We start from the raw sequence: 15,652 nt of genomic DNA, 5'->3' as shown, positions 1-15,652 counted from the left end.
TTGCATGTGTGGTTGCGTTTTGTGTTGTTTCGTTGTGTTGTGCTTGAGGCTCCAGACTCCATATGTAGTTGCGGATGACCTTGAACTCTATCTTTCTGCTTCTACCTCCCAAGAGCTGTGACTGCAGGCATGCTCACCATACAGAGCTTACTCTGTGCTTCTGGTTAAATATATTCCTATTTTTATGTTTTGAGTTGCTGTAAAAGGGTTTTCCACGCTCACGTCACTTTGATGTAAAGCAGATTTTCTGATGTGTTATTTTGTAGGCATTCTGCTGAAGTTTTTCCTACATTCGATTGCTCTGCTCTCTTGACTCTGTCTTAGTTTGGGATCACCAGAGCAAGGCCTGAGCAAGACCTGGTGTGGGAAGTTCTCAGCGGGGTCTGTGCAGGCGCAGTAGGATGGGGCCGGGGAGCTCCAGGGTGCAGCTCTTCCCACAACTGACTGGCTCCGGAATGGCCTCTGTCCAGTGGGGCTGTATGGGACAGAGGGAAGCTCCTCCTGCTCTCAGCACTGGCTCTGTGGGAATTATGGGTACAAACCTTTGTATTCTGGGGCTGGTGTCGCCTCCTTCTGAGGAAAAGGCCGCAAGGCCTCAGGAAGCTCATCAACCCACCAGACCTGGAACCCAGCACACCTGAGTGGCGGAGCAGGCTCTTCTGTGCCCACGGGCTGCTCGGGCAGCGTTGCCACGTCTCCTGAAGGCCCGTGTCAAGGCCCCAGTGAGGCTTCCTACTGTGTGTGCTCCAGGAAGGCGAGGATCTGAAGTATGGAGGAGCTTGTTGCCACACCCAGCGGTCTGCGCTGCTCGTCAGGGTCCCAGAATGCCACATTCTCAAAGAGAACACAGAATGTGGCTGCCAGGGGCCAGGTGGGGAGTTACGGTCATTCGGATGACATCCAACTGGGGAAGGCGCAGAGGCCAGGATAGAAGGTAGAGATGGCCGCACACAAGGTGGTGTGCTCAGTGCTGCTGATAGTGCTCGGAAAAATGGTCGAAAGCAGACTTGACGCTACATCTGTTTTACCCTATTTACAGAACACTTGGCACTGCCCCATAGCTGAGCACAGTTTACACGCTGTTCTCCGCAGCAGTACCCTGCTCCCATTGCTGTGCTCAGGTCAGAGCGTTTGCACCAGCTTCTGTGTTCACCAGCTCCCCGTGCAGCTTTGTGGAGCAAAGCTGGGCCCAGAAGCCTCATTCCGGGGCTAGAGAGCCGGTTCAAAGGTTAAGAGCACTTGCTGATCTTGTAGAGGGGACCTACACTGGACGGCTCACACCAGCCTATAACGTCAGCTCCAAGGGACCTGATACCTTCTTCTGGCCTCCTTGGGCGCCTTAACACACATGGTGGACACAGACACACATGGTGTGCACAGACACAGGCACTTGAAGAGCCTTGTTCCCCGTAAGAGTTGGCACATCTGGCCCTTATGCTTCGCCCCACAGGTAACCTATGGCTCTTTTGACTACACGTCGCTGCTTTACCTATCGGATTACTTAGAGGACTTCGGTGGAGGGCGCTTTGTGTTCATGGAGGAAGGCTCCAACAAGACAGTGGAGCCCAGAGCTGGTAGGACACGGGCTGCTGGGTTGCCTGGGGTGGGGTACAGACCTGTAGTTCAGCTTGATGACGTTTGTGCGTGCTCACAAGCATCTACACACACACATGCACACGCACACACACGCACACGCACATTGTGGGTGAGTGGGCTTTGCTCCAGTCAATACTACATATGTAGAACCCTTATTCTACATCTTTTAGGCTTGGCTCTGGGTTTGTCTAAGTATACCTGCTGGTTGTGACACCCAGAGGCCAGCTTTGCTACTCAGTTGCCCAGTGTCACTGCAGGTGACTGGCAGAGCCAGCCTCCTAAGGATCTCACCTGACTGTTGCATGCTCCTGCCCAGTACCTTCTCTGAAGCCTATCAGCTCCACAAAACAAAGACAGTAATATAATAAACATTAAGTGACAGTCCCAGTGCAACATTAGAGGTGGCGTGCCACATTCTGTGATAGTCCCAGTGCAACATTAGAGGTGGCGTGCCATGCCACATTCTGCTGTGTCCTGTATGGCACCGTGGGGCCTGCCTCAGGGCTCAGGAAGGAGGACGCTGCACATGGCACACTAGTGTAAGCTGAAGGTCAGTCATTGGTAGCACCTGTGTTTGCACCAGAGAAAGGATTTGCCGTTCAGAAAGGCCTGAAGCATCGCAGCCCTAGGCACGGCCATGCTCATGTCAGTAATGCACACTGAGGCTGGGCGTGTTGGCGCACACCTTCGGTGTCAGCACTCAGGCGGCACAGGCAGGCAGATCTCACAGATGAATTCTAGGACAGCCAGAGCTACGGAGACTGTTTCAAGGAAAACAGCAACACTACATGTGCATTTAGGATTCCGTCCCCCCACAGGGTTGAACATGAAAACAGCTTTAAAACTTCTTGGGTTTAACCAGGAGGAGACAGGGGTGGGGTGAGATAGGGGAGTGGGGGGCTATGATCGGGATGTAAAGTGAATAAAATAAAAAAATAAATTAAAATTAAAAATTTTTTGGGTTTAAGCCAGGCACGGTGGTAGCACACACCTGTAGTCCCAGCACCCCAGGGAGGCAGAGATAAATGCCTCTGTGAGTTCAAGGCCATCCTGGTCTACAAAGCAAGTCCAGGACAGCCAAAGCTACATAGAGAACCCCTGTCTGGAAAAACCTAATTAATTAATTAATTAATTTTAGGGGGTTTATGGGTGTATGTGTGATAAATACATAAGGGGCTGGAGAGACGGCTCAGAAGATAAGAGCACTGTCTGTGCTTCCAGAGGTCCTGAGTTCAGTTCATGAGATCTGGTGCCCTCTTCTGGCCTGTTGGCTCACATACAGGCCAAATAGTGTATAAGTAATAAGTTAATAAATCTTTAAAATAAATAAATAAATTGGGATTCATGTGTGGGGGTGGGAGAGAGAGAGAGCATGGGTTTGTGCACACGAGCACAGCACCTGTAGAGGGCAGAAGAAGGCGTCAGATTCTCTGGGACTGGAGTAACAGGTGGTTGTAAGCTGCCTGACCTTGGTGCTAGGCACTGAACTTGGGTTCTCTGTTCTCTGCAAGGACAGTGTGTACTCATAACTGCTGAGCCATCTCTCCAACTCCTGAAAATGGCTTTGAAATCAAAAGGTAGAATCAAGGGTGTCCACCACGGAGGCTGAGCAGGCTGGAGACGGCAGTGCCTTGGTCGCCCTGCAGACTGGGACCCAAGAGCCGGCACAAGAGCTGGCTGCTGCATGATATGAGCTGTGGGGACATGTCCTAGTTGGTGTGTGAAGAGACACCATGACCATGGCAGCTCTTATAAAGGAACGCCTTTACCTGGGGCTGGCCTAGTTCAGAGGCTTAGTCCTGGCACCATAGCAGGAAGCACAGCAGCACGCAGGCAGACATGGTGCTGGAGAAGGAGCTGAGAGTTTTACATCTGGATTCTCAGGCAGCAGGAAGAGAGAGCCACTGGGCCTGGCTTGGGGTCTTTGTAACCCCAAAGCCCTCAGTGACACAATTCCTCCAACAAGGCCACACATACTCCAAAAAGGCCACACCTCCTAATCCTTTCAAATGGTGCCACTCCCTGGCGACCAGGCCTTCCAACCACCACAAGGCTACTTACCACTTAGGGCTCCTGATGGGAGCATGGTCTCTCCCGGGACAAAAGGGACCTGTTTTGGAACTGTGGGGACCTGTTTAGGGCTGCTTGGTGATCAGGACCCAGGCTGCTCCTAAGATGGGAGTAAAAGCTGATAGCATGTCAGCCTCTGCCTTTGTCCACTGAGGTAAGTAAGGCATCAAGCACATGACCAGTGCCTCTCCTGTGAGGAGTGTATCTGGTGCCTCCTTTTTTTTTTTTTTTTTTTTTTTGGTTTTTTCGAGACAGGGTTTCTCTGTGTAGCCTTGGCCATCCTGGACTCACTTTGTAGACCAGGCTGGCCTCGAACTCACAGCGATCCGCCTGCCTCTGCCTCCCGAGTGCTGGGATTAAAGGCGTGCGCCACCACGCCCGGCTAGTGCCTCCTTTTAAAAGCTGTGTTGGAACTTAAAGTTTAGAAAGAACAAATCTTCAACTTCATAAATACTAAAACTCATGAATCTTAGTCATGAGTTCCCTACAGTCAGGACAATGTAGCTTCTTCCTGGGCTTCTGGCAGCTTCTCTGCCTTCTCTGTATTCTCCTCATGTCTGCTGTGGTCCAGCCTGGAGCTCCGAACGTAGTTAAGCCATTCACTCTTCACTATGTATTCTTTTTTTTTTTTAAAGATTTATTTATTTATTTTGTATGTATGAGTGCTCCATCTGCATATACGCCTGCAGGCCAGAAGAGATCATCAGATCACATTGTAGATGGTTGTGAGCCACCATGTGGTTGCTGAGAATTGAACTCAGGACCTCTGGAAGAGCAGGCAGTGCTCTTAACCACTGAGCCATCTCTCCAGCCCTTCACTATGTATTCATGATAAATTATAACTCACCCAGGGAGGAAGCTGAAGGGTAGGGTTGTGCTGAGCCAGGCAACTTTCCTGCTATGTACTGCAAACCTCAGCCCTGGCACTCAGCAACACACACACATGCACATACTACACACGTTTACACACACACACACACACACACACACACACACACAGTACTTCTAACCAGGTACCCATTGAGCCTTAGTATGCAGGGTTTTTATTGGATGTTGGTTAGGAGGGCACGACTGATACCCCAACCCACGTAAGTCTCTAGCCCTCAGAGGTTGGGCTTAGTCCACATGGCTCTCGGCCCTGCTGTAAACCATGCTGCTGGCTAGACTCTGTGGCGGGGCCCGCAGCCCAGGTCAGCAGTCCTGCTTTGAGAAGATTGGTTGCCATCAGACAGTGCTTCCAGGAAGAGTGGGTGTCATACAATACCCTGTTCGGAGAACTGGGGTACCCTTGCTCATCATCATGTCTGTCTGTCCTTGTCAGTCTGTCCTTGTCTCTGCTCTCACATTCTGACTCCATTGATACGGATTCTACCGTTTTGCGACTCCAAGGCCTCCCATGTCATTTCAGAGAGGGACTTCCGAGCTGCCAGGGTTAAGTGCCCTGTCAGCATCACCACATCATCTGGTGTGCGACACTGGTAATGCAGCGAGGAAGGTGGTGACACGTTTTCCCTCACAAGGTAGTGAGCTGCGGTGTGCAGCTGTGGAGATAACTGTTCCCTGTGTGGGGTTGGGTCTCTTTATATCAGCTGGCTGAGGCCAGTCACCTGCTCACAGGAGAGGCTTCACCCAGGGCCCAGGCGGCCTCCCACTGAAGGTTAATCCTGTAGCCACGTGCCCCGCAGCTATGGACTCTCCAGCCACTTGCACTGTCCACATGGGCTCCTGATGGTCAGGCCGGCAGCATGTTTACCCCATGTGCTGTCTCCCTGGCTCACACTCTCTGTCTTTCTCGGTCTCTCTCCTCCCACTCCCCCCCCCCCCTGTTTTTGCTGGTTAGTTGGTTGGTTGGGTTGAGACAGTGCCATGAGGCTAGCCGATCCTCCTGCTGTCACTTCCCAAGTGCTGGGAGTACAGGTGTGCACTGCCACACCTGGCATCATTTCCTCATCTCTTGAAGGAAATCAGAGCTGAAGCTCTTAAGAAGCCACACTTGCTGGTCTTTTTCTTTTAGTATTCATACTTTAAGATAATGCCTAAGAAATATTTGCCACCCTAAGATTACAGGGACTTGTGTGTTTACGTGTAGAGACTTTCTTTATGGCGTTTATGTTTATGTTTCTGATCTCTGTTGAAATACTATTGCTGTGTGGTGTGCAGTTGGGCTACTGGTCACATGTGGCTTCTAGATGTTGCTACATCATCTGCTGAAGAGACCGTTTTACCCAGTGGCCTTTGGAGTTTTTGCCCCAGATCCTTAGACCGTGCCATCTGCTTCTGCCTGTTCTGTCCACCCAGCAACATGTCCCCTCTGTGGCTGCTGCAGCACTGTAATCGGGAACAGGTGGCACTAGTTCTTATTCTTCATTTTAAAAGTGATTTGGGTGCCAAATTTTTTTGGCTTCCTATCCAAACAAATTTTAGAGTCTAGTTGTTAATCTCCTCAGCAATTCTGTTTTGCGTTGCATTGAATCTGTGGAGTAATTACAGCAAAATATCAAGGTCTTTGGCTGGCCCACCTCCCAAAGTGCTTGCATAACTTTTGTGTTTTCATTTTCATTAATTTTACTCAAGCAATGTGCTATGGATCCCCCCCTCTTTAAATGACTCCTTCCCTCTCTTGGGAATTAGCAGGAGGTTTACATCTTGTCTCCATGCCCCCCAACCTCCACATGCTTGCCTTTTCTAGTACTTATCACCCCTCTCTGGATCTGGGTTTCCAGCTGGCAGCGTCTCCTTCAGCCTGTGGCAAGGAGGCTGTGATGTTTCAGGATGTGTCCTCATTTTTCCTTTATGCCCCTCAGTGGTACTGAGGATGAGCCTCTGCTCTCATGAACGCAGGACAGGCACTGTACTCAGGAACACAGGACAGGCACTGTACTCAGGAACGCAGGACGGGCACTGTACTCAGGAACACAGGACAGGCACTGTACTCAGGAACGCAGGGCGGGCACTGTACTCAGGACGCAGGATGGGCACTGTACTCAGGAATGCAGGACGGGCACTGTACTCAGGAACGCAGGACGGGCACTGTACTCAGGAACGCAGGACGGGCACTGTACTCAGGAACGCAGGATGGGCACTGTACTCAGGAATGCAGGACGGGCACTGTACTCAGGAACGCAGGACGGACTCTGTACTCATGAGCGCAGGACGGGCACTGTACTCAGGAACGCAGGATGGGCACTGTACTCAGGAACGCAGGGCGGGCACTGTACTCAGGAACGCAGGACGGACTCTGTACTCATGAGCGCAGGACGGGCACTGTACTCAGGAACGCAGGATGGGCACTGTACTCAGGAATGCAGGACGGGCACTGTACTCAGGAACGCAGGACGGACTCTGTACTCAGGAACGCAGGACGGGCACTGTACTCAGGAACGCAGGGCGGGCACTGTACTCAGGAACGCAGGACGGGCACTGTACTCAGGAACGCAGGGCGGGCACTGTACTCAGGAACGCAGGACGGGCACTGTACTCAGGAACGCAGGATGGGCACTGTACTCAGGAACGCAGGATGGGCACTGTACTCAGGAACGCAGGACGGACTCTGTACTCAGGAACGCAGGGCGGGCACTGTACTCAGGAACGCAGGACGGGCACTGTACTCAGGAACACAGGACAGGCACTGTACTCAGGAACGCAGGACGGGCACTGTACTCAGGAACACAGGACAGGCACTGTACTCAGGAACGCAGGAGAGGCACTGTACTCAGGAACGCAGGGCGGGCACTGTACTCAGGAACGCAGGGCGGGCACTGTACTCAGGAACGCAGGACGGGCACTGTACTCAGGAACACAGGACAGGCACTGTACTCAGGAACGCAGGAGAGGCACTGTACTCAGGAACGCAGGACGGGCACTGTACTCAGGAACGCAGGACGGGCACTGTACTCAGGAACACAGACGGCACTGTACTCAGGAACACAGGACAGGCACTGTACTCAGGAACGCAGGAGGCACTGTACTCAGGAACGCAGGACAGGCACTGTACTCAGGAACGCAGGATGGGCACTGTACTTAGGAACGCAGGGCGGGCACTGTACTCAGGAACGCAGGAGAGGCACTGTACTCAGGAACGCAGGGCGGGCACTGTACTCAGGAACGCAGGACGGGCACTGTACTCAGAACGCAGGGCGGGCACTGTACTCAGGAACGCAGGACGGGCACTGTACTCATGAGCGCAGGACGGGCACTGTACTCAGGAACGCAGGGCGGGCACTGTACTCAGAACGCAGGACGGCACTGTACTCAGGAACGCAGGACGGGCACTGTACTCAGGAACGCAGGGCGGGCACTGTACCAGGAACGCAGGACGGGCACTGTACTCATGAGCGCAGGACGGGTACTGTACTCATGAGCGCAGGACGGGCACTGTACTCAGGAACGCAGGATGGGCACTGTACTCGGGCACTGTACTCATGAGCGCAGGACGGACTCTGTACTCAGGAACGCAGGATGGGCACTGTACTCAGGAACGCAGGACGGGCACTGTACTCAGGAACGCAGGACGGGCACTGTACTCAGGAACGCAGGGCGGGCACTGTACTCAGGAACGCAGGACGGGCACTGTACTCAGGAACGCAGGACGGGCACTGTACTCAGGAACGCAGGACGGGCACTGTACTCAGGAACGCAGGACGGGCACTGTACTCAGGAACGCAGGACGGGCACTGTACTCAGGAACGCAGGGCGGGCACTGTACTCAGGAACGCAGGACGGGCACTGTACTCATGAGCGCAGGACGGGCACTGTACTCAGGAACGCAGGAGGGCACTGTACTCAGGAACGCAGGACAGGCCACTGTACTCAGGAGCGCAGGACGGGCACTGTACTCAGGAACGCAGGACGGGCACTGTACTCAGGAACGCAGGACGGGCACTGTACTCAGGAACGCAGGACGGGCACTGTACTCAGGAACGCAGGACGGGCACTGTACTGAGGAACGCAGGGCGGGCACTGTACTCAGGAATGCAGGAGAGGCACTGTACTCAGGAACGCAGGACGGGCACTGTACTCAGGAACGCAGGACGGGCACTGTATTCAGGAACGCAGGACGGACTCTGTACTCATGAGCGCAGGACGGGCACTGTACTCAGGAACGCAGGACGGGCACTGTGCTCAGGAACGCAGGACGGGCACTGTACTCAGGAACGCAGGACGGGCACTGTACTCAGGAACGCAGGAGAGGCACTGTACTCAGGAACGCAGGACGGACTCTGTACTCATGAGCGCAGGACAGGCACTGTACTCAGGAACGCAGGACGGGCACTGTACTCAGGAACGCAGGACGGGCACTGTACTCAGGAACGCAGGGCGGGCACTGTACTCAGGAACGCAGGACGGGCACTGTACTCAGGAACGCAGGACGGGCACTGTAATCAGGAACGCAGGACGGACTCTGTACTCAGGAGCGCAGGACGGGCACTGTACTCAGGAACGCAGGACGGGCACTGTGCTCAGGAACGCAGGACGGGCACTGTACTCAGGAACGCAGGACGGGCACTGTACTCAGGAACGCAGGAGAGGCACTGTACTCAGGAACGCAGGACGGGCACTGTACTCAGGAACGCAGGGCGGGCACTGTACTCAGAACGCGGGCGGGCACTGTACTCAGGAACGCAGGACGGGCACTGTACTCAGGAACACAGGACAGGCACTGTACTCAGGAACGCAGGAGAGGCACTGTACTCAGGAACGCAGGACGGGCACTGTACTCAGGAACGCAGGACGGGCACTGTACTCAGGAACACAGGACGGGCACTGTACTCAGGAACACAGGACAGGCACTGTACTCAGGAACGCAGGAGAGGCACTGTACTCAGGAACGCAGGACGGGCACTGTACTCAGGAACGCAGGACGGGCACTGTACTTAGGAACGCAGGGCGGGCACTGTACTCAGGAACGCAGGACGGGCACTGTACTCAGGAACGCAGGGCGGCACTGTACTCAGGAACGCAGGGCGGGCACTGTACAGGAACGCAGGACGGGCACTGTACTCAGGAACGCGGGCGGGCACTGTACTTAGGAACGCAGGGCGGGCACTGTACTCAGGAACGCAGGACGGGCACTGTACTCAGGAACGCAGGGCGGGCACTGTACTCAGGAAACGCAGGGCGGGCACTGTACTCAGGAACGCAGGACGGGCACTGTACTCAGGAACGCAGGGCGGGCACTGTACTCAGGAAACGCAGGACGGGCACTGTACTCATGAGCGCCGGACGGGCACTGTACTCAGGAACGCAGGGCGGGGCACTGTACTCAGGAGCGCAGGACGGGCACTGTACTCAGGAACGCAGGACGGGCACTGTACTCAGGAACGCAGGACGGGCACTGTACTCAGGAACGCAGGGCGGGCACTGTACTCAGGAACGCAGGAGGGGCACTGTACTCATGAGCGCAGGACGGGCACTGTACTCAGGAACGCAGGACGGCACTGTACTCAGGAACGCAGGACGGGCACTGTACTCAGGAACGCAGGACGGGCACTGTACTCAGGAACGCAGGAGAGGCACTGTACTCAGGAACGCAGGGCGGGCACTGTACTCAGGAACGCAGGACGGGCACTGTACTCAGGAACGCAGGGCGGGCACTGTACTCAGGAACGCAGGACGGACTCTGTACTCAGGAACGCAGGACGGGCACTGTACTCATGAGCGCAGGACAGGCACTGTACTCAGGAACGCAGGACAGGCACTGTACTCATGAGCGCAGGACAGGCACTGTACTCATGAGCGCAGGACAGGCACTGTACTCAGGAACGCAGGATGGGCACTGTACTCAGGAACACAGGACAGGCACTGTACTCAGGAACGCAGGACGGGCACTGTACTCATGAGCGCAGGACGGGCACTGTACTCAGAACGCAGGACGGGCACTGTACTCAGGAACGCAGGACGGGCACTGTACTCAGGAACGCAGGACGGGCACTGTACTCAGGAACGCAGGACGGGCACTGTACTCATGAGCGCAGGACGGACTCTGTACTCAGGAACGCAGGGCGGGCACTGTACTCAGGAACGCAGGACGGGCACTGTACTCAGGAGCGCAGGATGGGCACTGTACTCAGGAACGCAGGACGGGCACTGTACTCAGGAACACAGGACGGGCACTGTACTCAGGAACGCAGGACGGGCACTGTACTCAGGAACGCAGGACGGGCACTGTACTCAGGAACGCAGGACGGACTCTGTACTCAGGAACGCAGGACGGGCACTGTACTCAGGAACGCGGGCGGGCACTGTACTCAGGAACGCAGGACGGGCACTGTACTCAGGAACGCAGGGCGGCACTGTACTCAGGAACGCAGGACGGGCACTGTACTCATGAGCGCAGGACGGGCACTGTACTCAGGAACGCAGGACGGGCACTGTACTCAGGAACGCAGGACGGGCACTGTACTCAGGAACGCAGGACGGGCACTGTACTCAGGAACGCAGGACGGGCCGTACTCAGGAACGCAGGACGGGCACTGTACTCAGGAACGCAGGACGGGCACTGTACTCAGGAACGCAGGGCGGGCACTGTACTCAGGAACGCAGGACGGGCACTGTACTCATGAGCGCAGGACGGGCACTGTACTCAGGAACGCAGGACGGGCACTGTACTCAGGAACGCAGGACGGGCACTGTCTCAGGAACGCAGCGGCGGCACTGTACTCAGGAACGCAGGGCGGGCACTGTACTCATGAGCGCAGGACGGGCCTGTACTCAGGAACGCAGGACGGGCACTGTACTCAGAACGCAGGACGGGCACTGTACCAGGAACGCAGGACGGGCACTGTACTCAGGAACGCAGGACGGGCACTGTACTCAGGAATGCAGGACGGGCACTGTACTCAGGACGCAGGACGGGCACTGTACTGAGGAACGCAGGGCGGGCACTGACCAGGAATGCAGAGAGGCACTGTACTCAGAACGCAGACGGCACTGTACTCAGGAACGCAGGACGGGCACTGTATTCAGGAACGCAGGACGGACCTCTGTACTCATGAGCGCAGGACGGGCACTGTACTCAGGAACGCAGGACGGGCACTGTGCTCAGGAACGCAGGACGGGCACTGTACTCAGGAACGCAGGACGGGCACTGTACTCAGGAACGCAGGAAGGCACTGTACTCAGGAACGCAGGACGGACTCGTACTCATGAGCGCAGGACAGGCACTGTACTCAGGAACGCAGGACGGCACTGTACGCAGGAACGCAGGACGGGCACTGTACTCAGGAACGCAGGACGGGCACTGTACTCAGGAACGCAGGACGGGCACTGTATTCAGGAACGCAGGACGGACTGGACTCATGAGCGCAGGACGGGCACTGTACTCAGGAACGCAGGGGCACTGTACTCAGGAACGCAGGACGGGCACTGTACTCAGGAACGCAGGACGGGCACTGTACTCAGGAACGCAGGGCGGGCACTGTACTCAGGAACGCAGGACGGGCACTGTACTCAGGAACGCAGGCGGGCACTGTACTCAGGAACGCAGGACGGGCACTGTACTCAGGAACGCAGGACGGGCACTGTACTCAGGAACGCAGGACGGACTCTGTCTCAGAACGCAGGGCGGGCACTGTACTCAGGAACACACGACGGGCACTGTACTCAGGAACGCAGGACGGGCACTGTACTCAGGAACGCAGGACGGGCACTGTACTCAGGAACGCAGGACGGCACTGTACTCAGAGCGCAGGGCGGACTGTACTCAGGAACGCAGGGCGGGCACTTACTCAGGAACGCAGGACGGACTCTGTACTCAGGAACGCAGGACGGACTCTGTACTCAGGAACGCAGGACGGGCACTGTACTCAGGAACGCAGGACGGGCACTGTACTCAGGAACGCAGGGCGGGCACTGTACTCAGGAACGCAGGGCGGGCACTGTACTCAGGAACGCAGGGCGGGCACTGTACTCAGGAACGCAGGGCGGGCACTGTACTCAGAACGCAGGGCGGGCACTGTACTCAGGAACGCAGGGCGGGCACTGTACTCAGGAACGCAGGGCGGGCACTGTACTCAGGAACGCAGGGCGGGCACTGTACTCAGGAACGCAGGGCGGGCACTGTACTCAGGAACGCAGGGCGGGCACTGTACTCAGGAACGCAGGGCGGGCACTGTACTCAGGAACGCAGGCGGGCACTGTACTCAGGAACGCAGGACGGGCACTGTACAGGAACGCAGGACGGGCACTGTACTCAGGAACGCAGGGCGGGCACTGTACTCAGGAACGCAGGACGGGCACTGTACTCAGGAACGCAGGGCGGGCACTGTACTCAGGAACGCAGGACGGGCACTGTACTCAGGAACGCAGGACGGGCACTGTACTCATGAACGCAGGACGGACTCTGTACTCAGGAACGCAGGAACGGGCACTGTACTCAGGAGCGCAGGACGGACTGTACTCAGCAAACGCAGGACGGGCACTGTACTCAGGAACGCGCGGACCTGGTACTCAGGAACGCAGGGCGGACTCTGTACTCAGGAACGCAGGCGGGCACTGTACTCAGGAACGCAGGGCGGGCACGTATCAGGAACGCAGGGCGGGCACTGTACTCAGGAACGCAGGGCGGGCCACTGTACTCAGGAACGCAGGCGGGCACTGTACTGAGGAACGCAGGGCGGGCACTGTACCAGGAACGCAGGGCGGGCACTGTACTAGGAACGCAGGGCGGGCACTGTACTCAGGAACGCAGGACGGGCACTGTACTCAGGAACGCAGGACGGCACTGTACTCAGGAACGCAGGACGGGCACTGTATCAGGAACGCAGGACGGGCCTGTACTCAGGAACGCAGGACGGGCACTGTACTCAGGAACGCAGGACGGGCACTGTACTCAGGAACGCAGGACGGGCACTGTACTCAGGAACGCAGGACGGGCACTGTACTCAGGAACGCAGGGCGGCACTGTACTCAGGAACGCAGGCGGGCACTGTACTCAGGAACGCAGGACGGGCACTGTATCAGGAACGCAGGACGGCACGTACTCAGGACGCAGGGCACTGTACTCAGGAACGCAGGCGGGCACTGTACTCAGGAACGCAGGACGGGCACTGTACTGAGGAACGCAGGACGGGCACTGTACTCAGGAATGCAGGAGAGGCACTGTACTCAGGAACGCAGGACGGGCACTGTACTCAGGAACAGACCTGGGGTGCCCTGCGCCCCTGCTGATAGACCCAGCACTGCTGGTTCTGCGCTCTAACTCCTCTGGCTTTTGTGGCGGCAGTTGGGGGTCAGGGTTTGTCCATCTTGTCCAGTGCTGCTGTGCTCATTGCTGCATTCGTCCTGTAAGTGTGTCCTAGAGGCCTTCTCTCTTCTCTCTCCCTCCAGGTCGAGTCTCATTCTTTACCTCAGGCTCTGAGAACCTGCACCGAGTGGAGAAGGTGCTCTGGGGCACCCGCTATGCCATCACCATCGCTTTCACCTGCAACCCTGACCATGGCATCGCGGATCCCGTTCTCAAGTAACCAGCTAGGTTGGGTCCTCAGCACCGTGTCTGGAAGCCTGTTCAAGGCACCCTACTGTGACACAGCCCTGTCATCAGTGAGGCGCGCCCAGGCCAGGCCAAGTGCGTGATCTGCTGATCCCTCCCATTTCAGCCCATTGCTGCTGCACAGAGTGCCTTATGAATGAGCCTGAATTTTGATTTGTTTATGTTTTAATCTTTTCATCTGTGAGTAAATCAAGGAAGGGGCCTCTGCATGTGTGCTCTGGGTGCTGCTCCCCGTGGGGGGCGGGCTTCATCCTTCAGGAGGGAAGAAGCGCCCGTCTGTTGGTGGAGCTAGACGTCTTGCCCCAGCCCACTTAGCCCACTAAAAATAGTCAGTCCTAGGACAGACGAGAGAAAAGGAGGGGACATAGGAACAGAAATGGTGGCACTTTGGAAAAGGCTCCAGCAGTTGGTGTCTGTCACTGGTGAAGGATAATTCTGTGCATTGGGGGAGGAGATGGACATTGAATGACCCAGGGACTAAGTGTGCACCTGGGGAACCACCTGAGTTCAGTCTTGCTGTGCCGGGCCTGCCTGTCACCAGCGTTATCCCCAGCAGAACAGATTCAGGTGTGCCCCTGCCGAGGAGGGGCTCAGCATCCCCGTGCCCAGTGGGGGCAGCATGCTTGTCCCCTCCTTATTCTGGCACCATCTCTTTCCCCATCAGCAACAGTCAGAGGAACTGGGGACAAAAGTGCCATGGGGGAGGCCTGGGCCCCAGCAATTCCAGTTCCATTAGCCCAGTTCCTACCAGGTCACACCCCCAGGAGAAGGGCTGGCACCTCCCCCAATATACACATATAAATGGAATCCCAAGAACACTCCCATGTCACCTACAGAGAGACTTAGGGGGACTTAAAGTGGGGGGCCTTGGCAATGCTTAGGGCCAGACCAATGAGCCCTCCCCATTTCTGTCTTTTTGTTTTGTTTTTGTTTTTGTTTGTTTGTTTTGTTTTTGTTTTTCGAGACAGGGTTTCTTTGTGTTAGCCTTGGCTGTCCTGGACTCGCTTTGTAGACCTGCCTCCTGAGTGCTGGGATTAAAGGCATGCGCCACCACGCCTGGCTTTTTTTTTTTTTTTAAAGACAAGGTTTCTCTGTGTAGCCCTAGAGACCAGGCTGGCCTTGAACTCACAGAGATCCATCTGCCTCTGCCTCCCAAGTGCTGGGATAAAGGCCTGCACCATCATGCCCAGCAATAGATTAATTTATTTATTTTATGTATGATTGTTCTATCTGCACGTACATCTGCGGGCCAGAAGAGGGCATCAGATCACAGTACAGATGGTTGTGAGCCACCATGTGGTTGCTGGGAATTGAACTCAAGACCTCCAAAAGAATAGACAATGCTCTTAACCGCTGAGCCATCTCTCCGAACACCCCCACTCCACCCCCGTCTCTGTCTGTCAATGGGGTCAATTCCAGGGTGGGCTTGGGAAGGATTTCCACCAGTGTCTCTTTCCCCTATGTTTCTAGGCCCCTCTCAGACCCAGACAGACCTGG

General features: G+C 56.0%; 1 protein-coding gene across 1 annotated transcript in view; it reads left to right on the top strand.

The window, feature by feature from the left end:
* The window catches only part of Ogfod3 (2-oxoglutarate and iron dependent oxygenase domain containing 3), a 32,214-nt gene extending 18,051 nt beyond the window's left edge, over window positions 1–14,163 (top strand). Inside the window, exons 8-9 of the mRNA XM_051159256.1 lie at window positions 1,451–1,574; window positions 13,993–14,163. Coding sequence (XP_051015213.1) covers window positions 1,451–1,574; window positions 13,993–14,129 — 261 coding nt within the window. The 3' untranslated portion in view covers window positions 14,130–14,163. The remainder of the gene's footprint in view (window positions 1–1,450; window positions 1,575–13,992) is intronic.
* Window positions 14,164–15,652: the final 1,489 nt, after the last annotated feature.

This window comes from Acomys russatus, chromosome 16 (genome assembly GCF_903995435.1).
Source record: "Acomys russatus chromosome 16, mAcoRus1.1, whole genome shotgun sequence".
Classification (NCBI taxonomy): Eukaryota; Metazoa; Chordata; class Mammalia; order Rodentia; family Muridae; genus Acomys; species Acomys russatus.
The sequence above is the reverse complement of the archived record's forward strand: the minus strand, read 5'-3'. Positions and strand labels throughout refer to the sequence as shown.